This window comes from Camelus ferus, chromosome 4, assembly GCF_009834535.1.
Source record: "Camelus ferus isolate YT-003-E chromosome 4, BCGSAC_Cfer_1.0, whole genome shotgun sequence".
Classification (NCBI taxonomy): Eukaryota; Metazoa; Chordata; class Mammalia; order Artiodactyla; family Camelidae; genus Camelus; species Camelus ferus.
The window spans coordinates 10,506,648-10,522,315 of record NC_045699.1 but is presented as its reverse complement, the minus strand read 5'-3'; the positions used below and the strand labels follow the sequence as shown (position 1 = coordinate 10,522,315).

Below are 15,668 nucleotides of genomic sequence, written 5' to 3'. Positions count from 1 at the left end.
TTTAAAAACAGAGCAGATTTTGCCTCTTACAGCAACCCGGAGCTGGAGGCAAAAACCTGCACACACAGACTAGAGTATACTGATAGGCACACGCACTCTCCCAACCCCGCAGCGCACAAATCACAGCATACAACAGATGCAGACACACCCATCTGCGTCCACCTGCAAAGTTAAATGTAGAGGCCCACAGGGGCAGACGCACCCATGGACTGTGTCACCCACATCCCCCTGAACACCCTTGCTCCCGCACGAGTTCCTTCTAAGCTGTTCTTCTTCCCTTCCCCTGAGGTTCTAGCTCCTCATGCCACCCCCCCATCCCCCAAAGTCACGTTAGACCACACCAGCCTCCTCACCTACTTCCCAGAGAAAATCCCAAGGACAACAGGTTGGAGCAGGCATTGAAATTGGAGCGTGGGCTTCCTGCTCCCCCAACTCCCCAACCTGAAGGGAGCACAGAAGGTATGGTGCAGCTCCTTGGGTTTCTGAGTGATCTACCCCCTTCCCTTGCCACACTTGACAAAACCATTATCTGGCTCATTTTACAGATGGGGAGGCTGAGCCCAGAAAGGGGAAGTGACTTGCCTAGGATCACATGAGGAGGTACCAGGGCCAAGGCTCATTCTTCTGATTGGGACTGGGGTCTGCACTTCTTGGAGCCACCGACTTGCCTAGGAGCAGATTCCACCTCTGCCCTGCTCTGGGTTTGTGAAGGAAGGGATGGGCCTGGGGATGAAACTAGCCAGCATCCCCTGCCCACGGAGGGACTGTGGACAAGTTGTGTGAGGGACCAAGGAAAGGGGAGGCTGAGAAGCCAGGGACAGCCACAGACTGCAGAGCTCAGTGAGGCCTGGGGCTGCCTCTCTTTCAGTGAAAATACACCCTGGCACACTGAGGTCTGGAGGTCATGAATGAACAGCACAGGTAGAGATGGATGCAGACCTCAGTTCACACAGCCAATTTGCTATGCTAATTTCAACCCCAGGCCAAGCTGACCCATGACAGTGACAGAGACTGGCATAGGTTCACAAAGAGTAACAGAATTGGGACAAAATTGGAGACCAGAGCCCCATTGTATGGCCAAGCATCTTCAGGATGAAGCCGTTGCCCTCTACAAACTGGCCCACTGCTGGCACTGAACCTGTTAAAATGAGGATCATGAGGATAAGCAGGTGCTTCATAGGGCTGGTAGGATTGTATGATCCATTTCAATACGTAAGATATGTAAAATAACAAAGGGTGCCCAAGGCTTATTAGGCAGGCACTCAATAAACGTCTACTTTTTATTAACTCTCAGGCCTGTCTTTCACCATCACCCTACTCATTCTAGGCAGCGATCACAAATTATGATTCTCTTTTCCTTGATGTCTTCTGGTGTCCTTCCCTGCCCTCCATCTGCACATGCCTCTTCTGCACACACCTGTATCCTACTTGAGCAGAGCACTATACGGGTGCCACAAAGATGCCAAGAAATCTATGTTCAAACATGGTCCCGGCCCCCAAAGAGCTTACATTTTGGAGACAAGGTCAAAACCATGTGGAAAAGGAAGACAAGCCAAGAACATGGGGAAACAAAGTTGTTTAATTTAAATCAGAGTTTAAGACAACAGGAGAGTTGACACCAATGTACGTGATGCAGAGGAAACTGAACAGGCTCTCATGTTTCAGAGAGAAAGAGCACCCTAGGCTGGGGGCCAGGGAAGGGTTTAAGGAGGAGGCACTGTTTGAGCTGACTCTGGAAAAACAGCCAGGATTAGGGAGAGGCAGCCGGAAGAGGGGTGTGGACCCGGCTGAAAGGAGGCAGCATCCCCTCCCCCAGGGCACTGGGAGTTCCTGGAGAGCAGGGCTTGGGTCCCTACACCCCCACTGCGGGGGCACAGAGCCCAAGAGGCTCGGACACAGAGGCCAGGGCAGCACTCAGTGCTTTCTGCATCTCTCCTGGATGGGGGACCACCAGTTCCCCTCACCCCTTCCCTTCCTGTCCTCTGTGCTTTCCCATGTCACCATCCAGGACCAGGACCAGCAGGACCAACACAGGAGGGCATTGTGCCCCTTCAATGTGGACTATTCATCCCACGCAGCCCCCCCTCTTCATTGCTCAGTGCTGGTGCTCTGTGACCCTCAGGCAGTGCCACACCTTCTCTGGGCCCCATTTAAAGGCCTGACTCTGCACCAAAGAGCATACTGAGGTCTAGGCACACATTCTGGCAAAGGAGAGGGCACAGAACCACAGCCCTGGGCACATAGCCTCTTCTCTGGGCTTCTGGAGCAGCCTAGGAAAAAAAAAAAAAAAAAAAAAAAGGCCCAGGCCAGGCTGGCAAGCAGATGGATCTCCTGGGTTCGTTCAGTTCCCTCTGAGCTGGCTCCCACTCCTCTTCTGGGCATTCAGACAGTCAGGCCCAGAGGACCCCACAAGGCACCATGGCCCCTGCCCAGTGCTGGGGCATCCGACAGAAAATTGGGACAGGGCATTATTGAGGACAATTCAGTGTGTTCAGGCCAGCACGTGTGAGGGTCCATTTGCAGTGAGGGTGCTCACACCATTGACATCTTGCTGCAGAGGTCTGAAGTCCTGTCATCCACCTACAGCTTGCTCCTGAGCTGGCAATCACACTGTCCACCTCTCACTTCGGGCCTCCACAGCCTGCACCAGGCCATCGCCCAGGATAGCAAAGTCCTCCAGGATGGCTTCTACATTGGGCACCATCACCAGCTCCCCACCTCGAGACACCACCATGCGCCCCTTTGTGTTGGAGGCCTGGGGGAATCAGAGAAATGTGGAGTGAGGTGTCACAGAGGCACACCCAGAGACACCAAGACACACACGCTTCACACCTGACACACAGACACACATGCCCACGTGGAACAAATGTACACGCTCAGGAACGGACAATCATTATCAGCCAGCACACCTTTAAGGGCTGGGGCTGGAAGCTGGTGGGCTTCCAGAGGACACCGATCACCTCTCCACCATGTTGGTCATAGAAGAAAAGGGCCAGGTCCCCAAAAGCCTCCTAGGAAAGGGCAGGACAGAGACAAGATGACAGGTGGGCACCTTAGAGCCACTTCCATGGCCCCAGCTCCACCTGGAAGTCCCCACTCCATGGTCCATCAGCCCTTGAGGACCTACCCTGAGCTGTGCCAGATAGAGCTGAGGAGGATCGTAGCCCAGGACAGGCATCAGGGATGAGGGGCCCGGCTCACTGAGCAGCCCACGGCAGAAGGAGGCAGCTGGTGAGTCCACAGCCTGGCGGTGCCGGGGGATGTGGCGGGGAGACAGGCGGATCAGCACATCATACATGTCCAAGGGTGGCCGGAACACTGTCTGAAGAAGGGTAGGGAGGGCTCAGCAGTGCCAACTTGGGAGCTGGACCACAAAACCCCTCCCCATGCCCACCTCGGTTCCCTCCTTCCTTTTTGTCTGACACCCACTCCCATTATGGCTCCAAATGCTCACTGGAAGGTGGGAACACCCAGACCCAGCTGGTGCCAGCCTGGGTCCAGCAAGAGGAAGGCAGGCTAGTGCACCAGGCCTGAACGGGGCCAGGACCCTGGCTCTCCTCCAGGCTCCACCACTGCCAGGCACTGTGGGCAGCTGCAATACCTTCTCCAAATCAGTCTCACCAAACAAGGGGCTGAGCATTCTGTGAGGGCCCCTAGAGCTCTGGACTTCCACAGTTCAAAGGCAGAATCCCTGGAACTCCTGGAGTCAGGGGCTTACCCTGATATCTCCAGGCCCCCGGGGGTCCATTAGCTGCTTCTCTAGGACAGGCAAGGCCTCAGCTGCCAGGATCACAAGCTGTTGTAAGATCTGAGGGGTACACACACATCAGGTAGGTCAGGCTTGACCACAGGTCTCTCTTAGCTCAAGCTGAGCCGCCTTTTTCCTTGAGGGAGAAGGCCACACATTTGGGAGCAGGAATGAGGTTAAACCTGGGGCGAGGGTCCATCCTGTGTCCATATAGAGCTTTTGCGATCCTGCGGGGTAATGATAACCATGACGGGGAGTTGTGTCCGAGTTGCCAGGAAGACACTGCGGATCTCCACCAGCTCTTCCACTGTGGATAAGAGGGGGTCCTGGGTCAGCCTGCCCCTCTCACCCAGACACCCTCCACTGCCCCAGGTCCTCCTACTATACACTCGGCAGTGGCCCATCCCAGGGATTTTCCAAAACCCAAAACCCTTCCCGGAAGTGGAAAAAGTGATGAAAAGGACCCTGCATCTACCTCAATTGGGCAGGGCATTAAACTCTCAGCCTCAGCCCAGAGACAGAATTTTCCACTGCCAGGCACTCCAGTCTGGTTTCCGGGCCTGCACAAGCTGAGGCCTGCCCCTGGCCCCCTCCTACCCTGGGCTCCCACACACCTGGGGAATTAGAAAGCTGATACCCTCCTCTCTGCTGGCACCAGGAGCTCCTCATGTTACCACCAGACATGATCACTCCTACCCCCTAAGAGGTCTAGGCATCTATTCTAACCTGAACGGTTCCCTGCTTCCACCATATGACTTCTCACCTGGTGTTCAGAGTCCTATTCCACCATCCTCTTCCCTTCAGAGACCCCCAGGTAGCCTGCTTAACACCCCCAGTCCACTCTGTTTCTGATCATCACGTGGGCAAACCACATCTCTGGTCTCAGAGCTCCCTAAAGGCTGGTCCTCTTCCTCCTTAACAATTCCCAGCCCCCAGGCAGTCAGGGTCAGGAGGAGATACATGGGATCAGAGAGGCAGAGAGAAAAACCTAACAGACTGACAGGGAAAACCCTTGCCTGCCCTACTCTGCAATCCACAAAGGGTAGTTGTTCCAGTAGTCTGACCTCCATCCTACGACTTACCAGTGAGCTCATTGTTGAGGTTGACAATAAGGGGGTTGTTCTTCCAATCAAAGGTCGATACCAGGAAAAGGAACCGAAGGAAGCCCACCTGTGGGGAGCTGAGAGGAAGGAGTGAGCAAAGTGTCTGGGACCCAGCCACACATCCCCAGGCTCCCCATGGTCTAAGGAGCCTAGACCCCTTGGTGTGGTTTGCGGCGGGGTGGCTAGGTCTCAGATCCCTGTCTGTCCCTTTGGTTCAGCCACCTCTCCCATGTGGACTGAAGGTGCAGTGTGAAGGATGAAAGCTGGCCCCAGGGGGAAATTTCTGGCTAGGGAAAGGGTGGAAGGAATCACCTGGGAGGGGTGAAAGGCTCAGGGTGCAGGAAAAGGGCAGCAGCCACCAGGTCCAGACTCTCATCGGTGAGCTTCTCTCCCAGAAGCTGGGCACGCACCCACCGTTTGGCCAGCCGAGCCACACCCGAGAAGGCTGGGTGCTGCTGCTGGAGTCTGTGGGGAGAGGAGGGCAGTGGCAATGAGACTCAGACACTCAGCACTACCCTTTCAGCGGTGGTTCTGCTACTACTACTTTCAGCCCCACTGCTGCTGTTTATTCAACTGTTACCCAACCTTGGCCTCTGTGCTGATGCATCACATGTATAATCTTACATCTCCCTAACTAATACCCCAAGAGGTTGGTCCTAGCCTGATTCCCACTTTACAGATGAGAAAAATAGATTCAGACCAGATCCTGCCCAAGGGACAGAGCCAGAGAAGTGGCAGGGCTAGGATTCTAGAACTTCTCTGACTCCAGAACTCCTATCTCTAACTGGCCTCCCAGAGAGACAGACGGCCAGGAGGGCAGAATGGCACCAAGAAAGGGTCTTCAGACATAGGAGCCTGTGGGGGTGCCCATACCCATGCAAGGCGCTGGTGAGCAGGGGCAACTGCCTCGTGTCCCTCTCAAGGCGGAGAGAGGCGGGGGTGTCCCTCAGTGAGATCATCCCCTCTGGGCTCCGCGTCTCCCTCAGGATCTGGGGCTCCCGCTGATAGGCCACACGAATCCGGAACACAAACCCATCCTGTTGGAAGAGGATACGAGACAGGAGGTACGTGTCAGCTTGGAGCCCCCTGACATCCCATACCCTCCCTCCCCGGGTATCCCAGCCCTGCAGCAGCCTAACCTTGAGGACATCGGTGTGCGTGGCCGTGGCCTGGCACTGCACCCCATGCTGTTGCGTCAGCAGCTCTGCCAGGCGCAGCTGGAAGGCAGCACGGACTCTCCGTATGGCCTCAGCATCCTGTGGCCACTGACCACTGCCCTCCAGGTGACAAACCACTGTGGAGAAGAGTGAGAGGTCTCAGACTGCAGCCTGGGGTGAGAACGGTCCCTCTCACCCCCTCGCAGGAGCCCCCTCACCAGTCATGGGCTCCACATAGGCCGGACAGGGCTTGTCAGGCCGGGGCAACAGCGAGGCCCGCTCTTGCAGGTGCTCATAGAAGGAGTAGGCTGGCCGGACTGGGGTTGGTGGGAACACCTGTGGAAGAAGGGGGCTGAGGGAGAGGCCTGGGACTGGGAGGAAGTGCCCCAAATCAGGAAGTTGGAAGGGAGAACACTGGGTGAGTGGAGCAGAGGTAGGTATCACCAAGCAGAAAGGGCTCCCTGCCCCTTGCACCTCACCTCAGTGTAGCGCAGCACTGGGTGAGCTCCCTGCACGGCAGACACAGTCAGCGGGAGACCTTCCAGTCCCCACAGCAGGCGGCTAAGGTCATCATAGCAACGCACTGCAGCTGCCAGAGCCTCCTCACCTGTGCTGGAAGTCTGAGAGGGAAAAGATAGTCAAGAAGGCAGGTGGGTACAGAACCGCCCCACTGCCTGGGATACAACCCTGGCTCAGGCTGCTGCAGAGCCAGAGGGCCCCCTGCTGGACACTCGCGGAATCACAGCCTGGCTGAAGTGGCAAGTGTTCACCCAACTCCCCACCCAATCCAGCCACATAGATCCCCTAGCCTTGACCCCAGCCCTGAACCAGGGCCCTCACCTCTTTCAGGCCTTGGATCAGTGTGTCCAGGAGGCCCCCCGTATAGTGGATACAGGTATCTGGGATGTCAGCATGGCTGAAAAAGGTGCACAGTGTAGACATTGGGGGCCATGGAGTGAGCCGCTGTTGTAAGCTGCTTATCCCAAAAGCTTGGACCAGACCCTCTCAAAAGGCTCTCCAGCCCACAGTTGCCTTCCAGCATTCAGATGCTAAAACTCACAGTGCCAAGAGGTGAGTGACCACCTGGTGGGGGATAAGGCGTTTCTGGGCCATAGAGGCTGCCTCCCAGACCACAGCTTCCCGAATGGCTCCATCCTGGAAACGCCGAAGCTCGGAGCGAGATCCCCAGAACTGGCGGAAGTCAGCAGCCTGGGGAGAGGAAAGGGGTAGTGGGAGAAAACAACAAAGAAGAGCTCCATCAGAAATCTCCCAACAGCCTGAATCCAGGTGGCATGAGGACAATCCACCCTGCTCCTTCCAGTGCACGTACTTGGCTTCCCAGAACAGGGCCAATTCCTCCCTGAGACCCCAGAGCTCCTCACCTCAGGCTGGTCGGCCTCTGGACCCAGCTCAAGAACACTGGTCAGCCCTTCAGGCCGGAGAAGCAATCCCAGGGTCAGGACCCCAGAGTCTCTGTGCCTTGGTGGATCCTGGCTGATGTCCCACTGTAGGGTGTAGAAAAGCTGAGCTCAACCCCCAATCCCCCAACTTGGTCTGGAAACTCCTTCTAGCCAGAGGGATGGTGTCTTCTGTATGCCCCAGGACCCTGGGTCTAACCTCCTCAGACCCACAAACTCCCCAACCCACACACCTCACCTCTGAGACTGGGGGCCGAGAATGGGCCAGCAGGTGCAGCCGGGACCCCAGACCCTGCTCCAGGAGGGTGGTTAGCGGACCCAAAGCAGCTGAGACATAGTCCCCGCCATGATCCTGCAACTCTGGCCACAGCTTCAGCCGATGACATGCTGCCTGCAGGCGACTCAGAGGACGGAGACTGGAGGTGGTGGGGAGGGGACAGAGAGAAACAAAGAGGGGGAATCAGGTACTGCTGGCCCCAAGTATCACTCCCACCACCACAAGGAAGATCTGAGCACCTGCCTGAGGATGTCTACCCCATCACTAGCCCAGGAAAACAGGACTCACTGACATATCCTGCCACCCCTAAACTTACTGCAGTATGTGGTCAAAAGCCCGGATCATGGGTTTGGGAGTCATCAGCAGCAGCTGGAACCCATCGTCAGCTCTGCTGTCCAGCAACACCATAGACAGCTGTGCCTCGTGCTGCACCTGGGGCCACAGAGTAAGGAGGGAACTCCCATGTGAGACCACCAGCACTGCACCCCTCCACTCAATGAACCAAGGGCTCAAAACCAGAGACATGCCCGACCAAAGGTCTCTGGAGAGGAGTTTCTGGTGTTCTGGGGCTGGCAGAAGGGACAGGGTCTGGGCTGAGACATCTGGGGAACCCAGGAGTGGGGGACAACTGGTACCTGGCGGTAAGTGGAGGCAGTGACATCAGCACAGAGGTTGAGACGGCCTGAGGAGTCCAGGAAGACAACAGGGAAGACCTGGTGGAAGTCAGCCAGGGCTGGCTGGGAGCAGGAGAGAGAAGCCAGTCACGGCTGGGTCCTTATCTTAGGCCTCCTTGCCCAGACTCAGTACTGCCCACTCAGCACCGCCCTACTCACCAAGGACGGATCTGAGCTGAAGCATAAACTGATCCCATTGACCGTCAGGTCTGTGGTGGCTGAAGTGAACCAGAGAAGATGGGTGTGTCAGAAGGTATCCCCCTCCCTAGGGTCCCTCCCTCGTGACACCCACCCTCTGGACAGGTGGCTGCAACTGCCTGCCTCTGGGATTCGGCTTGCTCATCTGACTGAGGATAAGAAACCAAATGATCCCTGATGGGGATGAGTGGAACCCTGGGCCTTTCCAGCTGCCTCACCCAGAAACTGCAGGATGCTTCTCAGGACCTGGTAGCCACTCATGGTGGTGTGGATCTTGCGTGTGGACACGAGGAAGGCAACCAGCATGGAGACAAGGAACCCGCTGAACCCTCCCAGTCCCTGATGGAGAGAAGGAGGGAGAGGCTGGAGCTCAGAGCCAGCCCACCACTCGGAGAGCCAGGGAAACTAGGCCACTCCCAACCAACTCACCTTGTCCAGTTCCCGCTGCCGCAGCCAGACCTTCAAAAGTGCCACACCATCCTTCAGCCCCGAGGCTGAGCCCAGCACGGTTGATAGCAGCTGCACATGGGACTCAAGGGCTGTGTCCTGCAGGACCCATGTATTATAGTAGGGGGTGGGGGGCTCTGGACCACCTGTGGGAGGAAAGGGGAAGTCATGAGAGGAGAAGCACCTGCAACACCCTTCCCTCCAGCTCCACCTTGATACCAGTGCCTGCTCACCATCCCCTGAAGGACTCTGCCCTCGGTACCAGGCAGAGCGCACGTTGTTCTTAGATGGCAGCAGGCGGCAGGGGCGGAAGAAGTCAGGTGGAGGACATGGGTGCAGACGTACAGTGACCAGGTGCTCATCCTTCCCTGGGGGGAGACAGGAGATGCTCAGATTCTGCAGCCCCCTGGAGCCAGAGGAGTCCCTGCACCATCCCCTCCATCTGAGGGCCCCATAGCCTCCCACCTATACCTTGAGGTCCCTATACCTTTCCTCTCAAATTTGAGGCACAAGCCTCTCACCGTGGACTTGAGGCACGTGTGCCTCACTCACCAGATCCGTCACCCCATACTGTGCCTTCCACCCCATGTGTGCCGCCTACCATGCGGCCGCAGCAGCAGCGAGGGCTTCAGGTGGCAGCCATTGGTGTAGGAAAAGCGAACACTGCCAAAGAGTGGGTCTTGGGCCAGGTGGTGAGCCAGGTGGGCCAGGTAGAGGGCACGCTTACGGAAGTAGCGCTGGTTCAGCCCATCCTTGTCCTGTAGGATCTCCTGGAGGGGGTCAGGGGAAGAGACAAACGGCCAGTCACTTAAGTGCTTATTGCTGGAGAGCTTGGGGGCCAAGATGAAGCCAAGGTGAGAGGCACAGCTTAGAAGCCCAGGCATCCTTTGCTGGCCAGAATGCCCAAGCCAAGGTTAGCAACACCACATTGGATGTGGAAGGCAAAGTTCCAGAAGGCACATCTAATCTCCCTCAGGACAACTGTAGTGGTTGTCCTGATTCCAATCCCCTGGCAAGTGGTAGGTGGGAAAAAGAGGGGTTGGGGGACTTGTAGGTGGTGAAATGGCAGACCTCCATTCCCCAAACTCTGGACCTCACCCTGGGCATGGTCAGTGCCACATCCACATTAATGTCCGGCCGGATGCAGGTGCCCAGAAGATAACTGCCCACAACAGTGACCTGGGCTGGAGGCAGGAAGCGGAAACAGCCCTTCACAGTATAGGGCACTTGGTGGAGGGGGACTCGAACCCCTACTGGGAGCCATGCCTGGTTGCTCAGCTGTGGGGATAGAGACAGTGACACATATTAATTTGACTGCCTTCTGAACATGTCCCCTTGATGTGTAGTAGATATTTCAAATTCAAAATGTCAAAATGTCTGAAACCAAACTCCTGATCTTCCTATAAATATGTCTTCCCCATTCAGGCAACTCCATACTAGCTGCTGAAGTCAAAAACATTTAAATCACCTTGACTCATCTCTGTTAAAAACACCTATTTCGCTTCCAAAATGTATCCAGACACTAACCACTTCTCTACTGCTCTCCCCTGGTCTGAGCCATTTTTCAGCAGATCACTCCGTAACAGGTTCCTAACTAGTCTCCCTGGTATAATATTTGCCCCGCTCCCCCCATTCTACTTTTAACACAACAGCCTGAATGAATTTTTTAAAACTGAAGTTAGATCACATCACCAATTTACAAAAAAACAAAACAAAAAACAAAAACAACCCTGAAGTTCTTCCCCATCTTACCCAGAACAACAGCTGCCGAAGTCTTTGTTTTGATGCACAGGGCCCTGCATGATATGCCCCCTTCCTCCATTGTCTTTCTGAACTCACCTCCTGCTATCTTCCCCTCATTCATTCCAAGGAATGTACCAGACCTGCTCCTACCGATGAGCCTTTAGGTTTACTGTTTCCAGTTCCTGGAATGCTCTTCCTCCCTTAGATCTCTATGGCTGACTCCTTAATACAAATGCCACTTCAATAAGGCCTGCCTCAACTACCCTACTTAAAGTTGCAAACCACTCCCATCCTGATACTCCCATAATCCCCTTACCTTACCCTTCTTCCTTTTCCATAGTTCTTATCACCTTCTAACACTGTCTGTCATGTTCCTTATCTAATGCCCATAAGCCCAACACCAGAACATAGGCTGCTTTGTTCACTGATGTATCCTAAGAATACAACCACTGCAAGGAACATAAGTATTTGCTGAATGAATGAATACATGATTGACTGCACTCCCAGCTGAGCTCCCTGGCAGTGAGAATGAGCTCCTTAGCACCCCATCCACTTCAGAGAATAGCAAGGACCCTGAGGACTTCTGGGCTTTCCGGTTCCCCCCGCTACCTGCCTTACCTCTGTCTCAGGGGTTGAGGGCACCCTCATGATCCTCTGGTTGACCTCCCTAAGGAAAGCATCAATCCGCTCCTTTTTCTTCTCTGACAGCTTCACTTCCTTTAGTAGCTCCTCTACCTGTAAGAAGGGGCAGGGGAGAGTACTTCTGCCTCAGGGGCTCAGGTCCACCCTTCTGACCCAAAACCCAGCCACCCAACAGTACCTGTAGACGAAGCAGGCTGGAATGGAACAGACTCTCAGTCTCGCGAAGGCGATTCAGCTCCTCATTGGTCGGTTCCTTGTACAGTTCTGCCCGGCTGAGTTTCACAGGCTGCAGGAGGCCCTCCACTGGAGACCCAGCCATGGTATGCTTCTTTGAGGATTCCTTCTTCCCCTCCTTGCCTGTGCCTTCCAGAGCTGACTCCATCACCTGTGGCCAGTGAGAGGGAGAAGCCCGTGTGAGATCAGATAGCCCTCATCCATTGCCTGACATGCTACCATGATAGGATGTGGGTAAAGGCTTCACTTGCTCCTGGTCTCTCATTTGAATAGGAGTCAGATTGTGTAAAACCCAGAATAATTGTTACTTAAAAGAACATTACTGAGCTCTAGACTTAAAACTCCTTGAGGTGAGGGCTCCCTATCTACCTAACGGCACAAGCATGGACTCTGCTTGGAGTTGGTAGGTGTGGTAGTTGACTGGGCCCTGCTGGAAGCAATGCCTGAGCTTCTTGTATTTCCAGGTACCAGGAGGTTCCTCTGCTGCTGGGTTAGTCCTGGGACTTCACAAATGCCATTTCCACTCTTGCTCTAACCAGACCTTGCCAGGTTACGCACACGCGCAAGCACATGCACACACACCACCCTAGGAAGCCCTGACTGTATCAGTACACATTAAGTGCTCAATGATGGAAAGTGCCTACTGGTTCTGAAGGATATACTCAGTAAATCATCCAAGCCTCACAATAATCCTAGCAGAAAACGGACACGTGAGCTCGAGGTTCCACAGCTGGCATGCCTATACTGTCAGCAGACTTCCAACCCTTGTCTTTGAGATCCCAAATTTTCTCCCGTACAGCACTGGGCCCTGCCCCCCTCCACCGTCCCACACCCGGGAGAGCCTTATTGGAGCGCTCTGGGAGCGCCACCCTGTGGGGAGCAAAGAAATAGACACAAGAGGGGAAAAGATCCCGCCCAACGTCAGGAGGACCTGGTAAGGGAAAAGACCCAAGCCACGCGGTGGGGATGGGAGTGGGGGTAGGGGCTGTGTCTTTTCAGCTTCAAGGTGTAGAGTTAACGAAGAGAGAAGCTCAGTAAGTTTTACTGCTTTTATCCAGATACAGCCAAGTTCCATCTCCCTTAGCAACTCTGACTGTCTCAACGCCCCCGGGCTAGAAGCATCGGGGGAAATAGGCCTCCTTCAGAAGGGACCGCCCTCGTGCTCCTTACTGGCAAGCTGTCAGGCTCTGCCATCTCCGGCACGTTGCGCCTTCCTTCCACCGAGATGGCTCACCCACCTCCGGCTCCCCAGCAGTTCCGCGATGCTGCGCTCCCGCAGGTGCGGGCCCCATCCCTCCGGTCTCGCTGTCGCACTTTGGGTTTAAAGTCTACTTGCTCTGCGCAACTTCCCACGTTGGCAGAAATGCCCACGCCACGGGAGAAAGGCCGGCACTAGTGTCAGCGTGCCTCGTGGCATAGGACTCCGCCCAGCTCTAGAGCCATTGGGTAAATCCCCTACAAGTCGCTCGCCATTGGTTTCTGTCACTCTTCAGGACCGCCCGTTATGGGGGAGGAGCCAAAGAAGGCGCTCCGATTTACGGCCTCTTTGCGACGCCAGACCGGAAGCCTGCCGGTAAGCTGGCTGTCGCTTCCTTTTCCTCACTTCCTCCGCTTGGGTCGAAAGGGGAAGGGCGGAGCTAGTTTGGGCCCTCTTGGGAGGGTTTGTTTATTTACGCCAGTGATTCCTCTCCTTTTCTCATCAATTGACCAATCTCGTGGGTTCTACCTCCAAAATATATCTTGAATTTATTCACTCTTCTCTGTCTTCACTGCCAAGTTTAGTCCAAGTCACATCATCTTGTGCCTAGATGACTGTATTGTAATAGCTTTTACCCAGTTTATTAAATTTTCCAAATCTGCTGAAACGTTGCAATAATAATATGATGAAAATAATAATAATATGATGATGATGATGAACGACCACATACCCTTCCCCTACCCGTCATAACTTAGTGTTTTGCCAAGTTTGTTTTGTCTTTGTGTATTTAAGTTTTATTATTTAGCAGAATCATTTAAGAATCTGTTGTACACATCCCTAAGTACTTTGGCATGTCTCTCCTCGGAATAAGGATGATCTCTTACATAATCATTATACAATTATAAAATTCAGGAAATTTAACCTTGATTCAATACTATTATATAAAGCCCATATTCATATTTTGGCAATTATCCCAATAATATCCTTTACAGTGTAGCATTTTCTTTCTCCTTTTTTTTTTTTTTTACTTTTTTCTGTTTTTTTCACTTTTTTTTTAAGTATAGTCAGTTTACAATGTTGTGTCAACTTCTAGTGTACAGCACAATGCTTCAGTCATACATGAATATACATATATTCGTTTTCATATTCTTTTTCACCTTAAGCTACTACAAGATATGGTTCTCTGTGCTATAAAGTGTAAACTTGTTTATTTATTTTATACAGACCAGTCAGTATCTGCAAATCTCAAACTCCCAATTTATCCCTTTCCGTCCCCTTCCCTCCTGGTAACTGTAAGTTTGTTTTCTATGTCTGTGAGTCTGTTTCTGTTTTGTAAATAAGTTCATTTGTCTTTTTTTGTTTTGATTGTTAAGGAAGTTTTCGGAGGAGATGAGGCTTGTGCTAAATCTTGAAGCATGATTTGAATTTGAATTGACTGAGAGGAGGCAGCACTACCATTGAAGTCTGGGGAAGACCAAAGGGGTGAGACAGATTAGTTAACTGTTCATTCCACACTGGATGACACTTAAGAAGTGTCAAGCCCTGTGCTGTCAAGGATAAAGATAAATAAGACATGATGAATAATGCTCTTGCCTTCACATTTCACAAGCTGGTCCTTCTATTCACTTATATGTAACCTCAGTTTCTTCTGACCTTGCCTCCATTTAAAATCACATCCACCCCAACCGTTTTAGTCTTAGGCCCTCCATTTAATCACCTTTGTTAGTATTCGCCAAAACTAATGATACTATTTGTGTACTAATTACTTGTTTTTGTCTGTTTCTGTCTCAGCCACTAGAATGTAAGCTCCAGGAGGGCAGTGCCCAATGATTTCTGTCTCATTGGCTACTGTATCCTTGGCATTTAGCACAAGGCCTCTCCCATAGCAGGTACTCAATAAGTATTTGTTGAATGAATGAATGACTCTTTCTTAAGAGTACCTCAGAGGCTGGGAGAAAAATGCAAACAAATAGTTGCAGTATAGCACTGGGGGTGATATGGTATGTATGGAATGCTCTGGGCACCTTAGACTAGGAACTAGGGACATTACAGCATGGTGGTTAAAAGCAGTTACAAAAAGTAGGATGGCCAAGGATCAACTTCAGGTTCTGCCATTCACTCACTGGATGGGGGACCTTGGGTAACTTTCTCAACCTCTCTAAGCCTTAATATACGCAACAAAATAAGTACTCTAGTAATGACCATGTCAAGGACTTTAGTGAAAATTAAATGGGATTTACTGCAAGTGAAGAGTCTGTCACATGCTGATGCATAGCAAATGTTAGCTGTTGTCGTTAAAGGAAGATTGTGGCTCCTTAAGAGCACTATTCAAGACCTACATGTGTTAACATATGCAGAATGAACAAAAATTGTGGCCCCTTTTAAAAAGTTACTCTATAAGGTCAGAATTAAGCTTTATAAAACAAATACCCCTCCTTTTCACTTATCTTAACAAGATTTCCACATCTTTTCTTTTTGGAAGAATGGTAATAGATTCTTCAGTAGAGCCCTGGTTGGAGAGTACTAGGTAATGCCATGGAGACTGAGGGTAAATGTGTTTTCTTTGCCACCAGAGGGCACCAATCAGTTGTCACCCTACCTGTCATTATGAAACTATGAAAAAGCTACAGAAAGCTGTTTCTGTCATTTATTCTTTGACAAATATGTTTTGAATACCCACTATGTGCCAAACACTATAGTAGCTTGTATATGGTTGTGAACAAGACCTGCTGTCATGGAATTTATAATTTTGAGAACCTATTATGTGTCTGAGAGACCCTATTAGACATTGGGGTTGAGAGTGGGATTCAATTTGTGATTTTTTTGTTG

General features: G+C 52.5%; 1 protein-coding gene across 2 annotated transcripts; it reads right to left on the bottom strand.

Moving 5' to 3' along the window:
- Nucleotides 1-1,559: 1,559 nt before the first annotated feature.
- NOL6 (nucleolar protein 6) lies at nt 1,560-13,064 on the bottom strand. 2 transcript variants are annotated; one of them, XM_006182710.3, is made up of 26 exons: nt 12,880-13,064; nt 11,586-11,792; nt 11,384-11,500; nt 10,121-10,300; nt 9,624-9,792; nt 9,256-9,390; nt 9,005-9,168; nt 8,794-8,914; nt 8,537-8,595; nt 8,339-8,440; nt 8,020-8,135; nt 7,665-7,842; nt 7,391-7,513; nt 7,069-7,217; nt 6,849-6,924; nt 6,488-6,628; nt 6,227-6,344; nt 5,991-6,145; nt 5,725-5,888; nt 5,164-5,316; nt 4,831-4,928; nt 3,931-4,055; nt 3,719-3,808; nt 3,128-3,322; nt 2,910-3,011; nt 1,560-2,755 (listed from the first exon to the last, which is right to left on the bottom strand). In XM_006182710.3, exons 1-26 carry the CDS (start codon nt 12,931-12,933, stop codon nt 2,606-2,608), a joined length of 3,441 nt encoding a protein of 1,146 aa, XP_006182772.1. In that variant the 5' UTR covers nt 12,934-13,064; the 3' UTR covers nt 1,560-2,605. The 2 variants fall into 2 exon arrangements, with proteins under 2 accessions (XP_006182772.1, XP_014413109.1); XM_014557623.2 differs by having other exon boundaries at nt 1,561-2,755; nt 12,812-13,009.
- Nucleotides 13,065-15,668: the final 2,604 nt, after the last annotated feature.

Excerpts from the sequence above, each read along its gene's own strand:
- NOL6 (XM_006182710.3), bottom strand. The coding sequence starts at position 12,933 with ATGGGGCCCGCACCTGCGGGAGCGCAGCATCGCGGAACTGCTGGGGAG. Across the intron at positions 8,596-8,793 it reads AAGCATCCTGCAGTTTCTGG|CCACCACAGACCTGACGGTC; the intron begins GTGAGGCAGCTG and ends GGTTCACTTCAG. Across the intron at positions 3,012-3,127 it reads TCTATCTGGCACAGCTCAGG|GAGGCTTTTGGGGACCTGGC; the intron begins GTAGGTCCTCAA and ends GCCCTTTCCTAG.